Genomic DNA, 24053 nt, shown 5'->3' with positions numbered 1-24053 from the left:
GCACAGCTCCCCGGGCTGGTTTAACAGTGTGTGTATGTGTCACATTTTTGTTTCTCCTTATTGCCTGCGCTAAATCACACCTGCTCCTTTTTTCGTCTATGCGCGGCCACACCTACGAAGCGCCACTGTGACACAGTGCTTCATAACAATCAAGCACTCTCTCAATCTGCACCAAAAGAGCCTAATCCACTCTGACAGAGAGAACACCTTGTGGCCCCGTTCCCATCTTACACCTTTTCCGACAGAAACCTGGCTCCCACACACACACACACACATGTGATGGTTTTATGCCTCCCTGCTTAGTTAATCAGAGGAATACCACTTTTGTAAATATGAAATGGATCCAGCGTATGCTAATATCATTCACTTACTTTCTACTTGTCAGATATGATTAGGTCAGCCTCATATCCTTACATTGATCTCAGCTCAGAGCAGACACACTTCTCAAATCAGCCGTGACTGCAGGCTAGCCTATAACTGGGAGGTTTTATATGTAACATTCTCACAACTGACTGAGGCTGCTAACTAGCAGCAGGTGGCTAAGACTCATGGTCAAATATTTTATGTAGGGGGCCTTTAGTTAAACAAAATATAGTTTTTTAGGTAGTTGGAGGCTCTTTGTTTCATTGAGGCACAGAGGAAGTGTAGGACACGGGCACCATCAAAGTCTGAAGCAAAAATACAACCATAGTACCCTTTATTCTGAATAAGTTGCATACTAAGATTGGATTATTGTCCTGTATTTTGTCACTATCAGGAAACAAGTACACTTGCATTGCTCCAAAAAAGGAAAAAGAAATACAAAATCATTTTAGAAAATGCTGCAGATGCAAAGCCATTTGAAGCCAAGTTTGATCAATCATTATTGACTCGGTGCAGATTCCAAATTGGAGACACTGTACAATATTACACATTCAAGGCTACAGTGCGGTAATGACATCAATAGACGCTAATGCAATAATAGTTCTAATGACCGTAATCCTTGAAAGTAAGTGGGAAGTGGGAGGAGGGTGGATATACCCTCTGTTTCCTGGTGCAGTCTGACTGCTTAGGAATACCAGCTTAACAAATAAAAAGTGGCTCTCCAGTGTTGTATAAGTCAAGCTTTTACCTGTCAGGTGTGATTAGGTCAGTGCCACATGCTTACATTGATTTCTGATCTACAGCTCACATGAAAAACGTCTCCCAGCCTGCTAACTTTTTAATCTGTGTGGTTTTATGTACATCATTTTCATGACTGACTAAGGTTGCAGTTCAGGGTGATGTAAGCCTGTGTTAATTCAGGGTGGACAGTGCAGCCTTTGTTCTGTGCCCTTTGGTGCTGCACTAGAGCTGTGCAGGGCTCGCTTATGTGACCTCTACCATTGTGGTGCGATGTGAATTTGAAGCTTTGTTTTGTTGCTACAGTTGGATAAAAATGAGAAAGAGAGAGAGCTGGCAAAGGAGGAGGCTATTCATTTGGATATTCTTCCTTTATCTGCAGTTTAAATTTTTTGCAGACACCCTTAAGTTGCTTATTTTCCTGTGACATAATTATTCTGGTAAAGGTTTTATTTAAATATGCAGCAGACCTGCTGAAAAAGCTCCAAACTGTTTACTTTAATCATTGCTTTAAAGTGTTTCAAAGATTTGAGAAATGCAAAGAAAGGGCCAACAGAGGCAGATAGACTTTGATGTGCAGCTTCATTGTGTCATGAAAAAATGAGATCTAGACAGATATTCAACTTACCCTTTTTGTAAAGATGAGATATTTGTTGAGGAAGCCTTTGTGGTTAGACATAATCAGCATTTTTACAGTCTCCAACTATAATCTAAAACCACAGGTATACTTAACACAGGATGAAGACAGTCAAAACCTACTTTGCTCTATTTCCTGACCTATTTGTGGTGCATCACTGGCATTATACAGCAGTTGCAAAAGATTTACACATTTAATTGACTGCACTGTGCTGACACTTTGCTCGCCTGTCTTGGGGTTTCTGTGCTGGCATTAATCTGTATTATATATAGCTGTGGAAGAGCTTGAATTCGTTAAATGTTTGTTTTGTTCTCTCCTTAGGTCTGAGCAACAACAAACACAACAAACAGACGTTTCATCTGAACAACATGAACAACATCCACATCCTGTTTCAACTGAATAAGTGCAAACTCTGACTTCACTTCACTGCTAACCTGCTGACTGTCCCAGATAGATACCCCTGACCACCATACTGTAACAACACCCAGTCCCTTAGAGGACAGCTTCATTACCCCATCCACCCACCCAATTAGGAGCCAGATGGCGCTCCTGGCCAATCAAATCATGGATGCGAGAATTCTCAGCAGTATGAACGGGAGAGTGGAGCTCTCTCAGTTCTTGAGAGTCACCAATCAAAGCATTGTCTCCCAGGTCAACTCTGCCCAGGATGACAACCGCAAGAACAGGAAGTATCCCTGCCCGTTGTGTGGGAAGCGTTTCCGCTTCAACAGCATCCTCTCCCTTCACATGCGCACTCACACTGGTGAGAAGCCTTTCAAGTGCCCATACTGCGATCACAGGGCTGCACAAAAGGGCAACCTGAAGATACACCTGCGTACACACAAGCAAGGTATTCTGGGTAAAGGCCGTGGGAGGATTCGGGAGGAGAACAAGCTGCTGCACGAGCTTGAGGAAAGGGCGATACTTAGAGACAGGCAGATACGAGCCGCTCATGTTAGCCAACAGCAACCGCAAACATCTAACACAAACCAGCTCCAAAAGCCTTTTCTGCACACTGTCCCAACAGAGCCTCAGTTCTTAAGAAACTGTGGAGCAGCAGCTGTACAGCCACATGCGTCCACCTCTCCTAAGGTGACTACCATCCCCGATGAGCCAATTCAGCCCCAAACCACTGGCTTCCGCTGCTCCTTCTGCAAGGGAAAGTTCAGGAAGCAGCAGGAGCTTGAGCGCCACATCAGGATCCTACACAAACCATACAAATGCACTTTGTGTGAGTTTGCTGCTGCACAGGAGGAAGAGCTCATTGGCCATGTTGAAATTACTCACATAACTGCTGATTCAGGATCAGGACAGAAACCGTCAGTTGGGGCTAGTGATAAGGGAAAGCCCACTGGAGAATTCCCCTGCGAAGTGTGTGGTCAGACCTTCAGCCAGGCCTGGTTCCTGAAGGGCCACATGAGAAAACACAAGGACTCCTTTGAGCACTGTTGTCAAATCTGTGGCCGTCGTTTTAAGGAGCCCTGGTTTCTCAAGAACCACATGAAAGTCCATCTCAATAAACTGGCTGCTAAGAATAATATCACTACTGATCGCGGCTCTTCTGTTGATATGAGTAACCTAACACAGGAGCATCAGAGTAATCTCTACTCTCAGTACATTTCCCGCATCCACAACAGGTTCCTTATGCCTGACAGAGCAGATCTGCCAGATTATAACCACATGATGGCCACAGCAGGGGCTGACATGAAGGTCAGAGAGATGTTAGGGAGGATGATTTCCTCAGCTCCAGGCCCCCTAACAGACGCAGAGAGTTCTTCTTTGGTGGGCTTAAATCATCTCCACCCTCCACTGAATTCCACTAGCATGGAATATCTGCAGAAAGTCATCTCCACCAGAGATGCTCTCAGCAACAGCAGCAGCTATGCAGGCTGGCAGATCATAACACCTGGCCTTCCTATTGAACAACAAATGTACACTCCTAAAGACCACCAGCAGCAGCAGCAGTGCTCCTCCTACCTACCTGAGAGATGCCTCCCTGTAGATGAAAGCAAACTGTGTCTCAGTGACCCAGACACCAAGGCCATCAGCAGGCCTGGAAGCCCAGGCAGCATGAGCCACCATGGGCCAGCGGACGCAATCACAGAGACAGGGAACTCTCTCTCTGGCAGTTCCCTTGACCATCGATCACAATCTTCCTCTCCAGCTACAGGTAAATAAAAAAAAAAGAAGCAAATTTTACAAATGTTAAAATGTAGTAAAGCTCAAGGACAAGCATTGCTCAGCCTCTGGAGAATAATTTTGCAGCTGTTAATAAAGTTTTCCAGAGTGTAATATTATTTATTTTTTATTTTTTTAAATCTAGAAGCAACAAATTGGAATATTTCAAAATAGTATCTAATTATTTCTCAGATGCTTTCCTTTTTTTCTTTCTCCCACTTAGACTAAGTCGACATGAAGCACAGGGTCAGCAGCACACCACTGATATTATCATCCACAAGGACTTTGTCTTCCTTTTAAAGATAATAGCATCATGTTGAATTGTGGGGATAATTAGTACCCTCTATTTTATATCTGTCACATCCCCACCCCTTGCCTACGGGGGCACAAGATGTTAATGCATGCCATCTGGTGTTTTTAATGATTTGATATATACCACCCAGTGATTTTTATGATTTGATCTACCACCTGGTATTTTTATTGATAGTGTTCTTTTCCACCTGGTGATCTGGATGATTCGGCTCAATGGGTAGATGCCTCTCTTGTCATGGCATCCTGCTAACATGTTATCATGAGACTAAATTACTGCTTTAACTGTGTTGTTAAGAGAAGAGGAGACTAATCCAAACTTTTTTTCTCTCGCTTTCAGTATTAGAGAAGCAGTTTTATGTATATGTAAGACTGATGCGTTTTGTGGGATTTGATCCAGTATCCTCTTAAATGATGTCCGCATAGCAGAGATAAATGGATCAGGTCTAATCCCATTAGATGTTTTGTTTCCATATTGTACACACATGCTGGTATCTGCATATTTACATGTAAATGCTTGCAGTTTACAGCCAAATCCCACTCCGGTTGCTCTTTAAGAAACATATTCAAGCTCAGTTGTTTGTAGTTTCCCTCCTCTCCCCTATCTCCAAGACCATACGGTGTCACTTCCAGAAACATTTATGATAGTTGGCTAGCTGAGGATTTGAGTGTGCACAGTTCTGGGATGGCACATTCAGTATCAGACTCTAATTTCAGTCAATATTAAGCATGGAAACTAATTCATTGTAAAGGTCAGGCGTCATTGCTTTAGTCAATGATGGATCCGGCAGGCTTTCTCTCCCCCCTTCTCCTCCTCTCTTCTCTGTTCTTAGTTCTGTGTAATGGTAGACTCACTCTGGGGGCTTAGCACCGCATTGTTTAGCTCTGACAATATATCCCAGAGACCTCTGCAGCTGCTCCCTGCGCTCACAATGACAGATTAATTAACACAATCACACACTGCTGGCCCTGGCTCAACGCACAGGTCTGCTGCGGGACAGATAGGTAAATCCTACACATATGGAGAACACGCACCACTTGATGAGGGTTTAATAACAGGGATAAGTTTTTTCAGAGGTGGGGGGGTTGTAACTGATCAAGTCTGTCTGTCTCTATGGTTGGACATGGAGGAAAGGAGAGGAAGAGAGGGTTTTCTAATTCAGGAGAGCGGAGATGCTGAGGAAGAATTACCACTGCCAGATGTTCAGCTTGAGGAACATTGATTAGTCCAGAATTACTGGCTGCATTATTCATAGTCAGCCTATGGTGGTCATGAAGTTATTGATGTTCTCAATATGGATAGCAAATATAGTACAGTCATGGCTGTCAGAGCGAGGGAGCCATTCTTTGCTTGATACATTCAGATACAGTGCTAGATTTCGATTTTTAAATGGAAATGCCCAGCATCTCAAATTAGAAATCTCTTTGATTTCAATAGGAAGCTTGTCACAAATTACTTCTCTCAATATCTAATCAGGACGTATTTCAAAATGCTGTTTGGCTTTAATTACCATTAGAGATTAAGAATAACGACTCTTCTTCAAATGATAAACTCATAAAGGATACATGCTGCAGGCCTCTGACCTACATTGGACCAGTTAGATCCCACATCTGAATGGGAACATGTCAAACAACTAAAAAATGCGCTGACAGTTATTAATTAGTCCCATTCAATACTCTTAACCTCAAGGTCAGCTAGTAGACACCATGTAATGATGGCGTCCTCACATGCGTTTTGTCCCTCATTTCATGCTTTTATGCTACTTTTACTGTGTGATGTGTGTGTGTGTGTGTGTGTGTGTGTGTGTGTGTGTGTGTGTGTGTGCGCGTGCGTGCGTGCGTGCGTAAAACTGTGAATGGTAATATGAGCACTGGTTTACCCAGAAACACATAAAGCAGCTTGCAGCATAGAATATCACTTTTCATTTGGCTGTTCCAGTTACATCAGTCTATTCTTTGTGATTGCTAACAGTAAAAACATCTTTTAACTAAATCGGTCCTTATCTAACTCAGTCCTGGCTTAAGAAAATCATCCTTTATTCAGAGATCACTCCATCTGACTGGTTTGTCAAAACTGATTACCTGTTGGCTTTTCTGTCTCCCTCTCACTTCTGTCTTTTAATCCTCTTTTTAATTATTATTGCAGATATGAGGCTCAAATTAAGCTCAAAATGCTTGTTTTCCTAGCATGCAGATAAAAAGATTTACCCAGGGAGTTCTGAACACCTGCCTTGAAATATTGTTCCGCCGTCTCCTGAATGCCATTTGGCTTAATTGACTTGGAAACGTCCCAAATGCGTCATTGACTATGTGGTCTAATTAATATTAATAATATATGCTATTATAAACATCAAAGAACATCTGGTGCCCCTGTTTTTCTCACCAGTCTTGTGTGTGACTCTCACTCTGTTTCATCTTAAACCAAACCAGCTACCATGTATTTCTGTTTTGCATTTCAGGTGCTTGATTACATATATAGAGAGAGCCAAAGCTCCACTGTATATAGAGTCTGATATCTACAATATAAATGCCAAATGCCCGTGTAAGCAAATAATATGTGAGAGTGTGATTGCATTGACGGGGATATATGGTTGTAAATCTAAAAGCCTATTTCTATATGAAATGAATTACTTGTCCATGCCCAGCTGCATGTTTTTGTTTTTTATTTTCCATAGATACAGCTCACTTGAGGCATTTATTTATTTATTTACCTTTTTCCTTCACCGTGCACATCCAGCAGGAGCGGATAAGTCATATGCATCACTTCATTAGATGCTCTGTGTTAGGTGAGAGAGGCTGGGGTTTGTAATGATGCAGTAATTGGAGTTTTGGTTGATAAATCTAAGCTCTAAAATTACTCCCCTCACATAATGTGAGCCTCGGCACTGTAAGTAAATCTTAAACTGATTAAGTTAGCATGAACCAGGCAATCACAAAGATGGCACTCATCCAAAGGAGGAGAGAAAAGGCACACTCTTCAGTCTTTGTGCTGTTTTACTGCTCTCATGTAGGCTGGCAAATGGGTTTAGGAAGGTCCACGCTGAAAGATGAGGTCAGATATATGTGTTTTCTGCATTTGGAGCTGGCCGGTAATGTCATCGTAATTTAAGCCACAGAATAATTGAGATATATAGCATGTCTGAAAGAGTTCCATTAAGCTGTTTGGATTTTTTTTTGTCTTGTTACTGGAGACAAGGGTGTGGCACTGTTGAAGTGTCTTTCCCGCTCTTGCACACCCACGCATGTCGCCACGCACTTTTAATGTACACAGACATTATGTCGAACATACTTCACATACTGTAGACACACACGAGTGCATTCAGTGCAAAAAAAGAGGGGATCGACTTTAGTTCAAGGGCATGATTTTTCCATTTCAGCTGTGACTTTTCAATCTCATTAGGTAGAGCTCAATTTAATTAATATGTGGGTGTTATTTTACGGTTTTGTAAATTGTAATAGTAAAAAACAGCCCTGCTTTTACTACCATTCAGCTCAAAATGATGGTTTTCCTATTAAAGTTGGAAACAAAGTAAGGCTACTACTACAGATCATTAGATTTAGATTTACCTCAGAGAATTACCTCAGGGTCAGATCTTGAGGTGTATGAAATTGATATTTCTGTGGCGGGGATGAATCACTGCTGTAACTCAGGTATTAGTCCATTAAAGAAGAACAATAAGGCATCAATATGCATAGAATTAAATTAATGGTGGTGGGTTTATCTCCCTATCCCAGACGCATCCCTAAAAGACACAGTATAATGTATGACCTGACCTTCAAATGCCAGGAGAGTGTTGGGCAATAAACTGCCAATATTTGTGGCTTAATGGCGTCGGATGACTTTTACTGTAATTGGAATGGCAGCGAAACAGCTGGGCTGTTTAAAGACAGTGCAAGGCAGAGGTCTCAGACAATCACTAACTCAAAATGGTCACAGAGAGTGTGTTTAACCCTGCAGGGTGTTTCTGTGATAGCTATAAGGATGAAAGTGTAGGTAAACAGAGGGAAGAAGACATTTAAATTACATTTAATTAAAAATTATGGCATGTGGGATCAAATCTTGTATCCAGATGGATATTATTCTGCTGCTAAAAGGAGAAAAATTACCCTTTGTCATTCTCCACAATAACACACTTTGTACTTTTTGAATTATGCTTCCAACATGCCATTTTTCAAATATGAAGCAAAAATAAACTCAGCTACAGTAGATGGCGTGGTTAATCAGAACTTCTCACATGTTGGACTTTGTTATTTTTGACTGGGAAACCCACTTACTGGCTTTGATGGAATGAGGCTCTTGTCTGCAACATCTGCCTTGTTCTAGTTGCTTAACAATTTCACTGTTTATTATTTCTGGAAGAATCTTGTTTGGTGTTAACATCTTTGGGTGTATTTATTGCACATGGTGGTGGCGTCCATACTGTAAGATGATGGATCACTGGAGCTGAAAGCTGATTACAAGCTTGATTTACTGCAGGGCAGCACTTAAATCATTCAACTCAGCCTGGTGTGAGATTGCAACATTTTTCATGTTTAGACAACTGGTCGTGGTGCATACAGAGAAAAATGCTCAGAATGCCTCATATAAACATAGTTTCCTAATTTGATTTGGATTTTATCATCTTTTTGCTGTTATTGTCTGTGTTAGGTGAGAAAGTCTACAGGTGTCCACCCTCCAGTGACTACACTGCTGCACAGATAGCCCCCCTGGGCTTCCATCTGGATCGCTACCACTTTCCCAACTGGCAGAACAACAGAGATCTTTCTTCTCCACTGCAGCCCACCAGCAGCAGCAGCAGAAGCTCCAGCCCCAACCCTAATCCCAGACCCAGATCCAGGGAAGACTGGAGCCCAGCTGCAGGTCAGTACCTCGGTCTGGAGAGCCATGGTGAAACAGCTGTAGTTGTCAACAAGCAGCCTGACCTCGCTGACAAAGAAACTGGGGAGGACAGCTCTATATCCGGTAAAACCAAGAAGTCCCAGTATGAACCCTTGGATTTGTCTGTCAGGCCAGACTCTGTCCCATCTCACTCAGCTATGCCTCCTGCAGTACTGGTGCAGATGTCTGGCCTTTTTAGTAATGGACTCTCGTCCTCTATTACCCGCCGGCTACAGAGTTACCCTAATGCACCAGCTGAACTCAGTATGAAACCCACATATCAGTGTGACCTTTTGGTGCAGGGAACAAAAGAAGAGATGAACTCACAGAACGCAGGCTCCATAGGTCATGATAGTGAAGGTGAATTTGAGAAATCTGTGCAAGGGAGGGAGGACAAAAGTGACGATGCTGCCAAGTGGAAGATGCTGAGAAGTGATGTTCTTGAGTCAAAAGAGCTGAGACAGGCCAGTGCTGATTTTGAGGCTCTTGGCGAGAAGAAGCAGTGGGGAAAAGCTGTGGCTGGATCCCCTATCTCTTCTCTGGAGAGCTTGACCCCGGGACAGGCAGATCCTCTCCAGCACCACGGTGCCCTGCTCTCCTTTCTCAGATCCCAGAGGAACCTGAACAACACACCTGCTAGTGCACACAAAACCAGCCTGAACGGTGGGGGAAACATGGAGAAAGATGTTGCATCAGGTGAGGATAAGCTTATATATCATTTGCACTGAAAGTAGCTGTTAGTGTTGTCTTGCTGAAGCCAGCATTTTCACAGATTCACAGGCATATATTGCCACCTAGTGGACAAACATTGGCTGGTCATCCTCCTTTTATCTCCTGTGGATGCTTTGCTCTACATGACATCAGTAAATGGTGTATAAAAGCAAAGGTTTTGTATTGACGCATCAGATTGTAAGCTACAAGGATTCTGCTGCACAAATTAAAAAAAAAAAAAAGAAGAAAGAAAAAAGTTTTTGGCAGTATATCAGCCCTCATCACCCAACAGCAGAAGTGTGAAGACTGAGTGTGAGTGTGTGTGAATCATGCCAATTATGAGCAACACACTTCCTTATACTTATAGCACTTGAGTTTTTTTTTCTTGCCAGATCTTATCTCTGATCTCAAATAAGGGCTAAATAAGACACAGGTGTGTGGTACTGATTACCTCCACACTTTAAAGGATGATATAATCTCCTTGTGTGATAGGTTACAAATCGCCAAGCCGATGGAGCCCACTGATGGAGAGGCTTAAGCTCTTGTGCTGGTGTGATATGCTTGCTGAGTGCAGATTTAATAATGCTGTCTCTCAGGAGAGGGAATCCAACAGCTGGGGTCTTTGATATGCATGTATTATGAGTGCAACATGATACACCTTCCTTCTGATCCCCCTCTTATTCAGAAACTCAATATGTTCATGTGAAAGACAGGAAAGTGCCTGTCAACTCCATTAGGGATTAACATCTGTTCCCTTTCTTTATGATTCTAACAGCAAGATGTAGTTTTCTATTTGATTGTACAGATGGTTATTATAATATGCCAAAAGTACCCCTTCTCTTTACCTGCTGTCATAGCCATCAAACTTTTCATGTTTCTTTCTTTCGTTTATTATATATGATGCAAATTAGATTTAAAATTTAGATTAGCTTTAGAAAAGCTTGCAAACTGTGAGTTGTACAGCAGAAAAACTTATGTTTTTATTCTCTTTTAAAATCCAAGAACATTTGGACTCAGTAAACCACATTTTATTTACATAAAACTATTCTGCTGCATCTGTTGCCTGTGTTTTTATTAGTCTGATCAATAAAAGGAGTTATTTCAAGCATTCCCTGCCTTTTGTTCACTGCTGATTGATCCTCCATATTTATCCCTTCTCCCTAAGGAAGTAGCCGTCAAAGACACAACAAACACCTGTCAGTCAAACTGGACACTGAGATGAGTAACTGACATTGAGACTCCATTGGGTGTCCTCTAAAACAGAGCGAAGCAGGTGGCCCAGCAGTCTGTCCTGTCTACAGTGATGGCCAGGTGGCTTTGTCACAGGGCTGTCTCCTGTTGCCCCCGTCCTCTCCATACTGTATGGCACATTGAGTGGCATGGTGACATATTGCTGGGCAGTTTGGACATGGAGTGATGTGTTTGTGATGACAGTTCAGGTCGGCTCCAATGTGCCAGCAGTGGTAATTGGCCAGATGGTGACCTCTGGTTGAACCTGTCTGCATGCTCATTAGTCTCACTGAGCCCTCCCTTGTGTCTTGAATGGTCTCTCAATGCTGCACCGCTCAGACTTCACCACTAGATGGCAACATTTACCACTCTAATGGTTAGGATGCTGCACCGTTTGTATCTAACAGGTTTGCATGCATTTTTCACACGCACAATGAGGACAACTTTTGTTGAAGGTGCTGTTATGTTACCAAGTGGGCGTCTTGAGGTTCAGAGGAAGAGCAAACTGTTTGAGGTTTAATCACTTAACCAAATCAGCTGTCTCCTCTGTGGCATCAGATCAGGCTTCTCAGACACATGAGAAAAAGTGAATATGAGAAGATCGATAAAGAAAGGATTAAGAATGAAAGAACACTGAGGACAGAGAGAAAGAAAAGGCCCTGATTTGAAAGGTTGAAAGGGTGAGTCATTATCTCATTGTCTGACCTCTGCATACCCTCCGCAGAGAGGGTGACAGAGAGTGAGAGAAAAGGAAAGAGAAAAGGAGCGAGAAAGATCACCATAGATGGAGATAGATGGAGCGACAGGGAGGTGAAAGAGGAGCGGTAGTGCGGCTGTCTCCATGAGCAGATGTCGTTTGAGGGCAGCGAGAGGGCAGCGCGGCCTGCCTTTGTGCCGTGGTTCTCCCCATAGAGATAATGAAGGGTGGAGCACTGGGAAGGATGTGCAGTCATCACTCACTGTCTGTGTGCCATCAGAGCTCAGCCCTGTGTCATCCGTCACCATTCAGCTCCTCTAGCCCCCATCGGCCCGCCACTGTCATCATGGTCATTATCTCAGCCTATGACACACAACACACTCTCATTGCACGCACACACACACAAACACATGAATGCATGCATGCATGCAAACATACAACCTCACGCAAATACGCATGTGGGGCTAAATGAAATATCCAGTGATTCCTGATCCATATCCCAGTGCCCAAAGAAAACTGATGCCTTATTTGAGAGACTGTTATTGAAAATATATTTGATGCATAACATCAAAGATAAACTGCACGGTGGGGTGGTGGTTAGTGCTGAGCCCCACAGCAAGAAAGTCACTGGCTCGAGCCTCAGCTAGGGAGGGGTTTAAACAGCGGCCTTCCTGTCTGGAATTTGCATGTTCTCCTCGTGTATGCGTGGGTTCTCTCCGGGTGCTCTGGCTTCCTCCCACCGTCCAAAGACATGCATGTTAGGCTAATTGGTCACTTTTAATTCTCCCTAGGAGTGGGCGTGATTGGTTGTTTGTCTCTGTGTTGGTCCTGTTCAGGGTGTACCCTGTCTCACCTGCTAATTGCTGGGTTAGGCTCCAGTCCCTCACAACCCTAAATTGGACTAAGCATAGAAATAAATCATTAACAGATGATCAGATTTCTGAAAATGTGTTAATAATAAATACATAAATAAACATTACACCAGCAAATATGTGACCAAAGTAAATGCAAACAGAGAAGTGTGAATTTCACTGATCCACTGCTGACTTTGTTTACATGTTTACAGCTGTTGATTGATGCTGCTTACATATTTTGGACACTGAAGATTCAGTCTCATTGATGGACAGAAATTTGTACTTTCACATTTTACTTGAGAATTGGATTCAGAATTCCATGCTGCTCTTTTCTGCCCTTTTGGTATAAAAACTGTAAACAGCTTTTCATAACATAAAAAAAGAGAACCTTGCCATTTTTTTACCTTTGAGTGTGAACTTCACCAGCCATCATCTCTAAAACCCACTCACTATCATGTTGTTTGTTGAAGTCTCCCCCTGCTAAAATATTTGCTTTAATTTTGGCCATTTCCTCTGTCTGATGCTAAAGTTTAAGTGGAAAATAACTGTATTTTCTTTAGGATTTTTCCATGAGAAAGAACCAGGTCAATTTGAGTCAAAATATAATTTTTTTAAAATCATTTTATGTTGTAAGAAACACTGTAAACATCCTTTGCAGTTTATAGACTGACTTCCTGTTTAATCTGCAACTCAGCATATTTGCAGTGCCCTTGATTTTGTGTAAAATGTTGAATAAAGTGGTTTACATAATGTACTTAAAAACATTTGATGACTAGCTAAGGAAATGATAACTCAAACTCTGAAAAACAAGGAGCAGGCTGAGAAATCTCACCACAGGCAAGACTGTACAGGAAAAATCCTGGATTCAGATCTGGATCAAAATGAAAATAACAATCTTTATTAATCGTGATTGGGAAATTCAGCTCTGCATTTAACCCGTCTCTAGATGTACTATAGAGCACTGAGCTCAGTGCCCGGGGAGCTCAAGGGTCCACAGTGGTTCACCTCGCTTGTTGAATTTCTAGAGACTTGAACCCAGTTTCTCCAGACCCAGGCCCACCTCTGTAACTGCCCTGCTAACACTCCACCCTCACTGAAACTGAAACTAAAAGTTAATCCCTTTTTAATCAGACCTTTTAAGGTGCTCATAATCTGGTTACATTTTTACATAATCTCTGCCTTTTGAACTTCATAAACAAACACACACACAAAAGCGATAAAATCTTGCATCTTTTCACCATAAAGCTTTGTAATTGTGCAGAGAGCAATGACCTAACCTTAAACATCTTCACCTAATGTTTCTCAGGACTAACATAACACACACATAACATTGCTGAAATGGCTCATTGTTGATACACAGGTCATGTATCAGCATGTCACACAGAAGAGAATTACATGGTCAAAGTCAGTGATCACTCTTTCTTCACTATAAACGAATCTCCAGTCTTTCAGCATCACAAAATCCCAGTCGTCCTCTTCAAGCCTTTGCATTTATCTAAATGCAGTGGAATAAATGTATGTGTGTTCTGTAATGTGTGATCATTTGAATGTTACAGGCTGGTGTGAAGTTGTGGCTTGAGCAGCCTGTGAATGAAGGATCATGTGAAGAGATGGATTGCTGCGAGCCCACTGCTGTCTCCTCTAATTGTAAAATATTAGTTACATTAGACTCTGGCCTGTGATTAATGGAACTTATTTGGAGGTTGCCCTCTCTCGGACCTCCCCTCTCCTCTGGTGAGAGGAAAGAAAGAACAGTAGACACAGGGAGATGAGGTGGGACAGAAAATTGAGAAACACAAGCAGACAGGCAGGGCTACAAGCAACCAATGTAGATCCAAGACCTTCTGGCTTATTATTAACTGTCTTTATGAGCGCCTGCAGATTCTTTCCATTGTCTGAGTGCATTCACAAGACTTTGACAAGACTGAGGAAAATCTGTTCAGTTTATCAAGTTTCAGTGGATGTGTGAAATTTGATCAAGTGGGATAAAAGTGATGTTCAAAAGTACAGAATCAGAAATTCGTATGTTTTGGTTTCCACCCCATTTCCTGTTTTTCCACTCCCAGTGATTGAAGCGTGGGGAAGTTGACATGGGACAGGCAGATTTAAAATGTGCCACAAACTCTCTACCTGGGTTTGACAAAGCTTGTCTTTCACTTTTGTTCCAAACAGCTCCGTCTCCCTCCCTTCACAGACCCACAAACACACACTCACACACAAACCCCTCTGTGCCATCCTGATGATATTCAGATGTGTCAGGCCTCATCTTCTCTTTGACTAGTGTGTGACTGTGTGTGTGTGTCCTTTACGGCCATCGGGTTATTATACACCAACAGATGGAGCATTACCTTTTTATTGCTCACACCTTCTGTGAGTTTTCCCACTTTCCCCCCCAAAAAACACCTTTTTTATGTAGATGCGAAAGTGAGTGCTGAGCTGCGTACAGCTGTCTCTGCTCTGATGAGGAGCATGATAGAGAGGAAGAGACGAGGGTGGGGTGAAAGGGCTGAGACAGCCCTCAGTTTTTGGGAAGTGATGTCAAATGACATCAGCACATAATGGTTTACTGTAACCATGAATCACAGAAAAACACGCTTAAGTCTTAAGACAGAAGGTGGGGGGGGGGGACCTTACATGAGGTAACAGCTCAAATATAACATAGCAAGGACACATGGCTGTCTAGGTAGACATAAATGAGTCACCCAGCTGAGTTTGTTTTGATCTTAGCAGCACCAAGACTTTGGTGTCATACTGGTTTTTATTGTGGAAAGATTAACTTTTGGAAGCTATTAATGATTTGCTTTGTTCTTTAAGGGTGTGCTGTGTCATGTAGGCTCACATTATTTGTGGTGGAACTATGCAGTGGGCATTAAAGAGGTGGCCAGACAGGAAGTTTTGGCATGCATTCCCTCCCAGCTGCAGACGTCTGTCATTCTTCAACTCAACACTTGTGTGTGTGTTTATTTATCTGTGTCTGTGTGTGAGTGTGTATTTGTGTTCAGAGCAGGAAATGTGTTGTAATGAGCAAGAACTTGCTGGCCCTTTCTTATTCTTTGTTTTTTCTTTATTTTATTTTTAATCAAAAGCTGTCAGCTATTTAAATTTCATAGTTTTTTGTTGGGTGCTAAACTGCAAAATTATCAAGATGCCAAAATACTGTACTTCACTCCACTTTCCCTGTAGTACAAAATAACCTTTTATGAACTTTACTGGAACTTTTCAGCCCTTCATGTTTGAGATTTTGCAGAGACTTAACCCTGTCGCCTACAATTAAAACAGCAGCTGTTGTAAAACTGCACCATGTTGTTAAGGGTTAAACACCTAATATATGCAGCCCATTTACTGGGTTATAAAGGCACACATTCAAAAAGTGCACCACAAAACCAAATGAAGTCATCAGCAGTCAACAACCAGATTCTAGTTTGTGGTCTTAAACAAACTCTTTTATCTAAATTCCATCAGCATGTTAACATCCTCTCAAGAGAAAGACTATTACTAGTAGCTCCAAAAGGACTCATTTGCTCATTTTATCTTTAACTTTTCTTTCTTTTTCTATTGACAAATTTAGAGGTGAAAATTTGTGTTTTTGTTTTTTTTAAATTTGTGGGTGGAAGAGAAATTGCAGTTTTTCAGTTTTAGTTTTCTCCATTTCTCACATTGCTGCAGTTTCCTTTGTCCCCATCAGTTTTAAAGGCACAGTTTTAATAATGCTTTATGCTTCAGTCATCATGCATGTGAATTGTGACGTTAGCGTAGTTCCACAACTCTTCATACTAGCACCTCAGGCTTTCTGGGCACACTGCAGTTTTTTTTCCTAAGCTGTTGTTGTTGCAGCAGAAAAAACAAAACTACTATATTTCTACACTACCTGAACAACAGTAGAAGGAATATTTGATTTTTTTTAAATAAATGTATTCAGCTTTTTTTAATGTTTGTCTAACATTTGAATTGATTTTACCTGCTTGGATTTTACCTGCTCACACTCTCTTCCTCTTCAGTTCTTTTGTTTTTCAAAGCAGCACTCCTGCTGCGCGTGACATATTCCAAAAAACGATATGTGCACAACACGTGCAATAAGACCTCAAGCCTTGTAACAAAAAGCTAGTCAAGAGTCTGAAGAAAACAATAAACCCCAAAGCATGATGTGTAAGGTGTTCAGATTTTATGATTAATGTCCAGAAATCAAAACACCATTTTTTTCTCATCAGAATCATCCTATTATGTTTCTTGGAGAATTGGAGTAATTGGTTGGGGCCGACTTTGTTTAATATACTGTCTGAAATCCTTCATTAGGATTGTAGTTTACAATCACCAGGTGGCCATTTCAGACTGTAAAACTCTGAGATTTTTACTTGATGATGCGTCAGTATTAAATCTATTTTCTCCTTTCCATCTATTTTTTTTTTTTCTTATTTCTAGCTCGGAAGCCATTCCAGTGCAGGTACTGCCCTTACAGTGCCTCCCAGAAGGGCAACCTGAAGACCCACGTCCTCTGTGTCCACCGCAAGCCCTTCGACAACAGCCTTTACCCTGACCGCCGCCTCCGGCGCTCACATGCGCCCCAGGTGCCCTCCAGATTGCCTCTGAGCGTCACAGGAGACAACCGCGTGTCAGGGAGAGACCAGATCAGTGTGACATCACTGTGTGGAACTTGATGTTGTCATAGCAACTGCAGATACAGACAGTTATGATCATTGTTTTAGATTCTCCTTGAGGGGGTTAGGATGATTGAGATTGTTGAAAAAAAATGTTAACAACCAACCTTGATGTACATTCCAGTGTTTACTTGAAGAGCCACAGTATGTATTTATCTGTAGCAAAAAAGCTGCCTATAATAATAAAGTCCATTGTGATGTGAAAGTGTAGCAAAGGTACTTAGTGCCACTTATTTATCAAGTGTCTGAATGATTTAATTGTGTTTACATGCATCTATCAGATCCAACACTTGTCTGATAGGCAGACTATATTGTGCCTGCCCAAAGCACTTGTTATTTAATCTAGTAAATACCTTGTGTTGCATTTTTGTAAATATCACTTGATTTCCCTTCTAGTCCAGAAGTCTTGTCTATCTGTCAGGATATGGTGCCAGATGTTGGGCCTTTAATCGCAGCAGATGTAATGAAGTAGAATGTTGCACATCGGAGCTTCCATTTGTTCTGGATTCCACTCCAGGGAGAAAGCCTCTCACATATAATTATTGCCCATTAACTCCTATGCTTCATGCCCTCGTGCTGGAACAATGCTCAATTAAGGGGAACCAAGGAAATGGAAAAACTGCAGAGATTCATTGGTAGTACATCCAAATGATTTTTTTCCCTTTTTCTTTTATTTATTTATTTTTCAAAGTGGAACCGCCCATGTGTGCATATACCCAATGTACCCACTAGTGCATCACAGGGCTAATTAACACAGCTACTGTACGCTGCTTCTGCCATGTATGGTGATTTTAGCATGATCTGAGCTGCCTCAGCTTCACGTGCCAATAGCCTGCCTTTATACCCAAAGATCACCTTGGGCAGCTGTGTGCCTGCTCAGCCGGGCCCTTGTAGCCACAGCAATGTGACTTTGACTGACAGTCCGCCTGACAACTCCATTCATGCGCCACCTGCTAGCTGTCAATCACGGCGGCCATCCTGGGGCTATTGACGGAGCTGTCAGCCTGTGTGAGATGTGTCTGTCAAAGCCCACCCACTCTGCCACTCTGTTTCCCTGCCTGGGCAGCCTGACATTCGTTTACTGTCCTCCTTCTACCCTTCTTTCCCTTCCATCTCCTTCTCTTTCTTCCTCTCTTAGTCTGTCTGTCTCCCGCCTTCTACCCATCAGGGACACGACAGCCCCTTAATCCCCGATCCAATCACAGATTCTTTGGATACACATTTGTCATCCTCAAACCCTCTGGTTTTTGTAATGGAGTACTTCACAAACACTTCTGCAGGTGACTCAGACCTGATATACATGTTGTCTTTTTGGCCGTCTCTTGTTTTTGTATGTACTCAGTCAGCCTTAATGCCACTATTCTTTCTCTCCTCTCTTTTCCCCCTCCTCTGCTCAGTCACCCTTCATCTCTCCACCCGACAGGTGACAAGGTCTGAGCCTCCAGCTGACTGGCTAATCGGAGGCTTGTCATACCTGTCAATACTGTTTTAGAGCCATGCCAAACCAGATCAGCCCAGACCAGTCCATCTTCCAAGCTGACCAAGGACACAGAGTTTTGTGGCAAGATGTAGGGGGAAAACAGTTTTCTGGAAAATCTGTAACTCATGCCCCTCTAACAGCCCTCTGGATATGGATCATCCCTGAAGCCCCATCCTGTCAAACCTCCTAATTAAGCACAGTTTCCCTTAAAGCAAGGCCCCTTTAATTAATGCCGGGGAAGTTTGTTAATTACTGTTAATGGTGATGAATGCTTTATTTAAGGTGTCACTGCCACTGACAATGTCATACTCAGGCTTTTGTGCTTTGTAAGGGCTCATCTCTCTGGAGTACGACCCTATTTTTTTTTCATTTTCTTTTATCGCATAGCTCCGTGTGTCATTTTACATTTGAACTCATGGGTTCATTGTGTCATCACTTTATGTTAAAAGGCCTTTTGCATGTTCCCAAGCTCTGTCATGCATTTTAGTTGGGTTGACAGACAAGGGATATGCATAGATGCCAAACTGTTGTATTTTATACACCTGAGCTTTGGCTCACCTTGACCTTTTGCGAAGAATGACATCCTGTTTACCTGCAGTAAATCAATCCTCATTCTCTGACACCTATAAATAACCCTTCTCTGGACAAAAAAAAAAAAAAAAAAAAGCAGACATGCCTTCTCACAGCCTGTCAACATGGGTTTCATCTAATGACCCCAGAACAGATCCCTGTTGTTTTTAATTGTCAGATAAAATGTTGATGATAAAATTAACTTTTAAAATATATTAAATCTTGTCCATTTTTTCAAGAAACAAAAAAAGAGAAAATCACATGCCTCTCTGTTCTTGTTTTCTTCTAATTCTTGCTCACCTCTTCATTATTATTGTCCTTCCAATCTTTGCTGCTATTCATTGCTTATCTGCAGATTATGTTTGAGGTCTCTCTCAAAGCCACATTGAGAGAGGCAGGCCATGTACAACTAATCAGCTTGAATAAGTAAAGGAAACAGTTTGACAGGCCAGGTAATGAGAAGTAATGAATCACTAATCACAGTCTCTTACAACCCTCGGAGCACAGATGAAAAATTAAAGGTAATTAGCTTGCACAGTTGTGAAAACAATATTTAAGACTGTTGGCATCACATGGCACAGACTTAACAGATTTTCTCTACCAGTAACATATATCAGCACCAGACTGAAGTCCCAATATCAAGCTGTTACTGAAAAAGCTTTCTCTGCTCTCAAACAATTTTGCTAAAATGCAAGGATGTGGGATGGTGTGCTTAGTTTTGTTTTTCCCTTAGGGTTTTTATTTACAGAGAGAGAGAGGGAACATGCCATGAACATGTTTTTGAGATTTTTGGTGAAATTAACAAAGGGAAACAGCGTAGTGTGAGATAATACTCGGTGTAAGGTAACTCAGATGTGTTCAGAGCGCTGCAAACCCTCTGCCGCTCTCCATGGTTCCTGTGCTTGACAGCAGAGTGAGGGATGCTTTGACAAAGCCCGTGTTTGACAAGTCTGTGTGAGACTCAAAGTACAGGATCCAGACATGGACTGTCAGTCAAAGCCGGCACATCTCCCAGCTGAGACGTGCCAGTTTAGTCACAGTTACAAAGGAACTAATATGCGTTAAGTGGAGCAAGGCACACATATGGGCCTGGTAGAGCCCTGTGTCCCGAGGCTGGGATTGAACGAATGCCAAAGAACATAAGCCCAAGATATAAAAAGAATTACAAGGGGACAAATAAAACATGGGGATTATGTCAGTGTGAGAAATGGAGGCGTTGTAATTCTGCATGTGTGCCGACTCACCTCTCTTGTTTCAGCATCCAAGGCCTGTAGGCTGGAGCCCTGCAGTCCTGCACCTGTGCTCTGAGGATCCAGGAGCTTTAGAGACAGAATGGAGAGGAGGCTGCTACACTGTATGTGTCAGAGAGGGCGGGTAAAGGAAGGGAAGGGAGAGAAAAGTGGGACATGACACATGAATGGGGAGGAGGGGGTATGCTGGAGACAATCCGGCCCCAGGATGCTGTGTGTGGCAAATCAGATGCCACCATCAAATGTTTTGAGTTGTAGACATTCATGCAGGGGAATAACCCCCAAAACAGAACACTTGTTAAGCTAAATAGCGGTGACAGAAAATGACTAGATTCCACCTGCTTGCTTCTCCCCTGCTCAGCCGCTTGTGTCATGTTATTACCCAAAGTTCATTTGAATTTTAAGACTCCCCCCTTTATACTTCTCCTCATTTTCTGCTGAAAAGACCTGTCTCGCATGACAAACAACTGCACCAAACCCGATTAAAATCACTTCATGGGGATGTGATACTGCCTCAAGTAAAAGGGTGTAATTGAAACACATTTGACAAACCACGCACCGCAAAGAGACAATAGACAAGCTGTGATTCTCACTTGAGTTATTCAGTGGAAATGATTATGATCATTTTACCCTGTGCACCAACACTACTTGCTTGAATAGTATGTCTCCAAAACAGTGATTCTTGGATTTGTTCATGCTGATAATGATCTTCAGATGAATTAAGATACTAATAATGATTTTCTATTACATAATTTAGAATATAGTGGCCACCTAATCCAGTTTCCTGATTAAATAAATTCTCATCTTTCCCCTATTTGATGGCTCTTAAGCAGGGCTCCTTGAATGCCACTTTGACAGCTTAGTGTTCTCCAACTTGCACTGAAGCGCAGTGTAGCAGTTCAAACCCTGAGAAGTGGAAAGTCTCCCTAGGATGATGCTCCCGTCCATTGATTTGAAGTGACAGCCACATCCTTGACAAACACACCTGTCATTGTTCAAGTCACATCACATTTTCATTTTTAGACATAAGACAGCAGAGGTGTGCAAGTGTGTGTTTGTGTGAATTTCTGTGTTTATGCACATGTGAGCAGAAGCACTATAGAAGTGTTTCTTCATCTGGCTGTTTTTTTTTTCTTTTTTGGTGGATAGATACGTCCACTCGGCTCCAGCTGCTGTACAGGAACACAGCCAGATTCTTTCATTGGCTTTCTCAGCCGATGTTTATGAAACAAGACATCTGGGATATTTATTTTCAAACACGCGTCAGAAATGGATTTAATGTGCCAGAACCTGCTGACCATCACTCTGTGTGTATAGTCTTATCTCAGTGTGTCTCTGCAGTGGTGTGGCAAGTTTTGGGTGGGGAGGGGGCTGGTTATCGGGACAGAAAGAGGGGGAGGGTGATGAGCTGCTGCAATAATAAGCAGATTTTAATGATTTACTATAAATCAGCAGCCGAGGCTTCTGCTTGGGGAGACTGAGGGGGATGACAGCTCCTGACTCACACACCTCGCAAATGCCTTGCTGATGATGTGTGTGTGCTTCAGATCATCAATCACTAAACACACACACACAAATACACATATATAAGCAGACACCAAGCTTTTACCCAAAAAAAAAAACCAAACAAAAAAAAACATGCTTTCAACACATGTACGCAGGTGCACAGCCACACACATGTGTGGTCACACATGTTTCTTGTCTCTAATGATTTCTCTGCTGTGGCAGGGGACAAATCAATCACGGGTACAGAAGTTCAAGGGGGTAAGAGATTGTCTGGTCCGTTTTTCCCTATGCTATTGATCCCATTTTACTGGCATCATCGCCAAGCTGTCTCACAAACCCCGGGATGGCGATGGATTGAAAGTGGATGATTGAGAGAGGAGGCAGGGTGACATTCACTGTAATCTCAGCCCCCACCTACACTCCCCCCTCCCCGCCCTTTGCCTAACACATAGACAAACCCAGTGACATTGAAAATTAGCATTGCAACAGGAGTTTTTGGGGCAGATAGAACCAGGTTCATCACTTCAAATCCTCGCCCTCCCACAGTGATGAAAAGATACTAAGCAGAGATTAACAAGTTTTTTTTTTTTGTTTTTCCTTTCTCTTTGCGTTTCTTTTCCAGCCATCAAACTATATGTCTGACTATCTGAACCCAAAGTGTGGGGGAGATGCATGACATTTCTGTGAATTTCAAGGCTCATGTGGAAATGATAAATGCATGTCCAGTTTCCTCATGAGTACATTCCTTATCCCTTGTGAATAAACAATTGATGATTTTTTTTTTCTTTTCACAGGAAATAATGGAGAGCTGTCAGATTCATGGGCCATGGAAGGAATAACAGTGAAGGGGCAATCACAAGATAAAAAGATTTTCCAAGAGATAAGCACTTCTCATAAACTTTTGGAAAGTTTCATGACACCATCTTCCAGTAAAGTGTTCCGGTGAAGAGCTGATTCACACTGATCAGATGTTGCACACAAATAAACCATAAAAGATAGACATTTTATATGTCTTCATATTCTGTCAACACCCTTCTAAAGAATTAGCAGTGCAGCATGGATCTTGAATTTGTTTGGTGGGGTGGCCAGGCAGGGGCACAGACCAGGAAAAAGGTGGCACATGTACGTACTTTTACAGAAGGGTCTAGACTTTAGGAAACAACTGATTATTATGATTAAAGTAAATATCCAATGATATCATCAACAACAATTATTTACTTAGGATGATCCTACATTGTATGACTTAAATCACTGTTGCATAAACACCCTATAAGAAGAAAAATAGCTTTGAGCCAAAGCTTTGTCAGTGTTTCTTCTTGTGTGTCTAACCTTGCACAGTCATTGTATGTAGTGGTTTTATGACTTTTACATCCTCTTCTTAAGATCTAAGTAATTTCAACAGACAATATTAACATCAACATAGGTAGTTAGTGAGACGATGCATTAAAATCAGTTTAAGCTAAAAATCTGTTAGAAATTGATTGTGTTTTCTTGGGGTGTGCCACTGACACTGACAGCAGCCCCAGATTTCAGGAGTGGTTGTGGGGGTCAGGCCATTCTTCTGACCTCCCCCTTGTGATACAGTTGTCAAGATAGAAAAAAACTTTTTTTCACAAGTTGAATCATAAACTCCTTTTTCAAACAATGATTCAGCTATTTAGCTACAAAAACCTGAATTATGCTTCACTGAAGACACAGCACAGTAGTTCATGTCATTTAGCAACAAATTTTACAATGTAAAGCCATAATAGCCACATAGCTCAAATCACTCACTTTCAGTATTACAATGCAAACTTCAAGTGATGATAAACTTCAAATCTTGTACTGCACTATTGGGTTCAGTATATCACTGTTGGGCTGTTTATCACATTATATCTGCATTATGATGATGCACATGTTTAATTACAGATAGATGGATGCTTCATTTATCTTTCCTGTTGTTGACATCTTGATTAAAAAATGTTTATTATCTATGGGGCTCCTATTTGTGTCCTTG

General features: G+C 41.9%; 1 protein-coding gene across 1 annotated transcript; it reads left to right on the top strand.

Moving 5' to 3' along the window:
- Window positions 1–2179: 2179 nt before the first annotated feature.
- Window positions 2180–19514, top strand: LOC121648129 (zinc finger protein 536-like; the record flags this gene model as incomplete). The annotated part of the gene is made up of 3 exons (XM_041998077.1): window positions 2180–3908; window positions 8874–9800; window positions 17016–19514. Coding segments are annotated over 3 exons (2892 nt in total), but the record flags the coding sequence as incomplete, so codon positions are not given.
- Window positions 19515–24053: the final 4539 nt, after the last annotated feature.

This window comes from Melanotaenia boesemani, chromosome 10 (genome assembly GCF_017639745.1).
Source record: "Melanotaenia boesemani isolate fMelBoe1 chromosome 10, fMelBoe1.pri, whole genome shotgun sequence".
Lineage (NCBI taxonomy): Eukaryota > Metazoa > Chordata > Actinopteri > Atheriniformes > Melanotaeniidae > Melanotaenia > Melanotaenia boesemani.
Note: the sequence above shows the minus strand (reverse complement) of the source record. Positions and strands in the feature narration are given on the sequence as shown.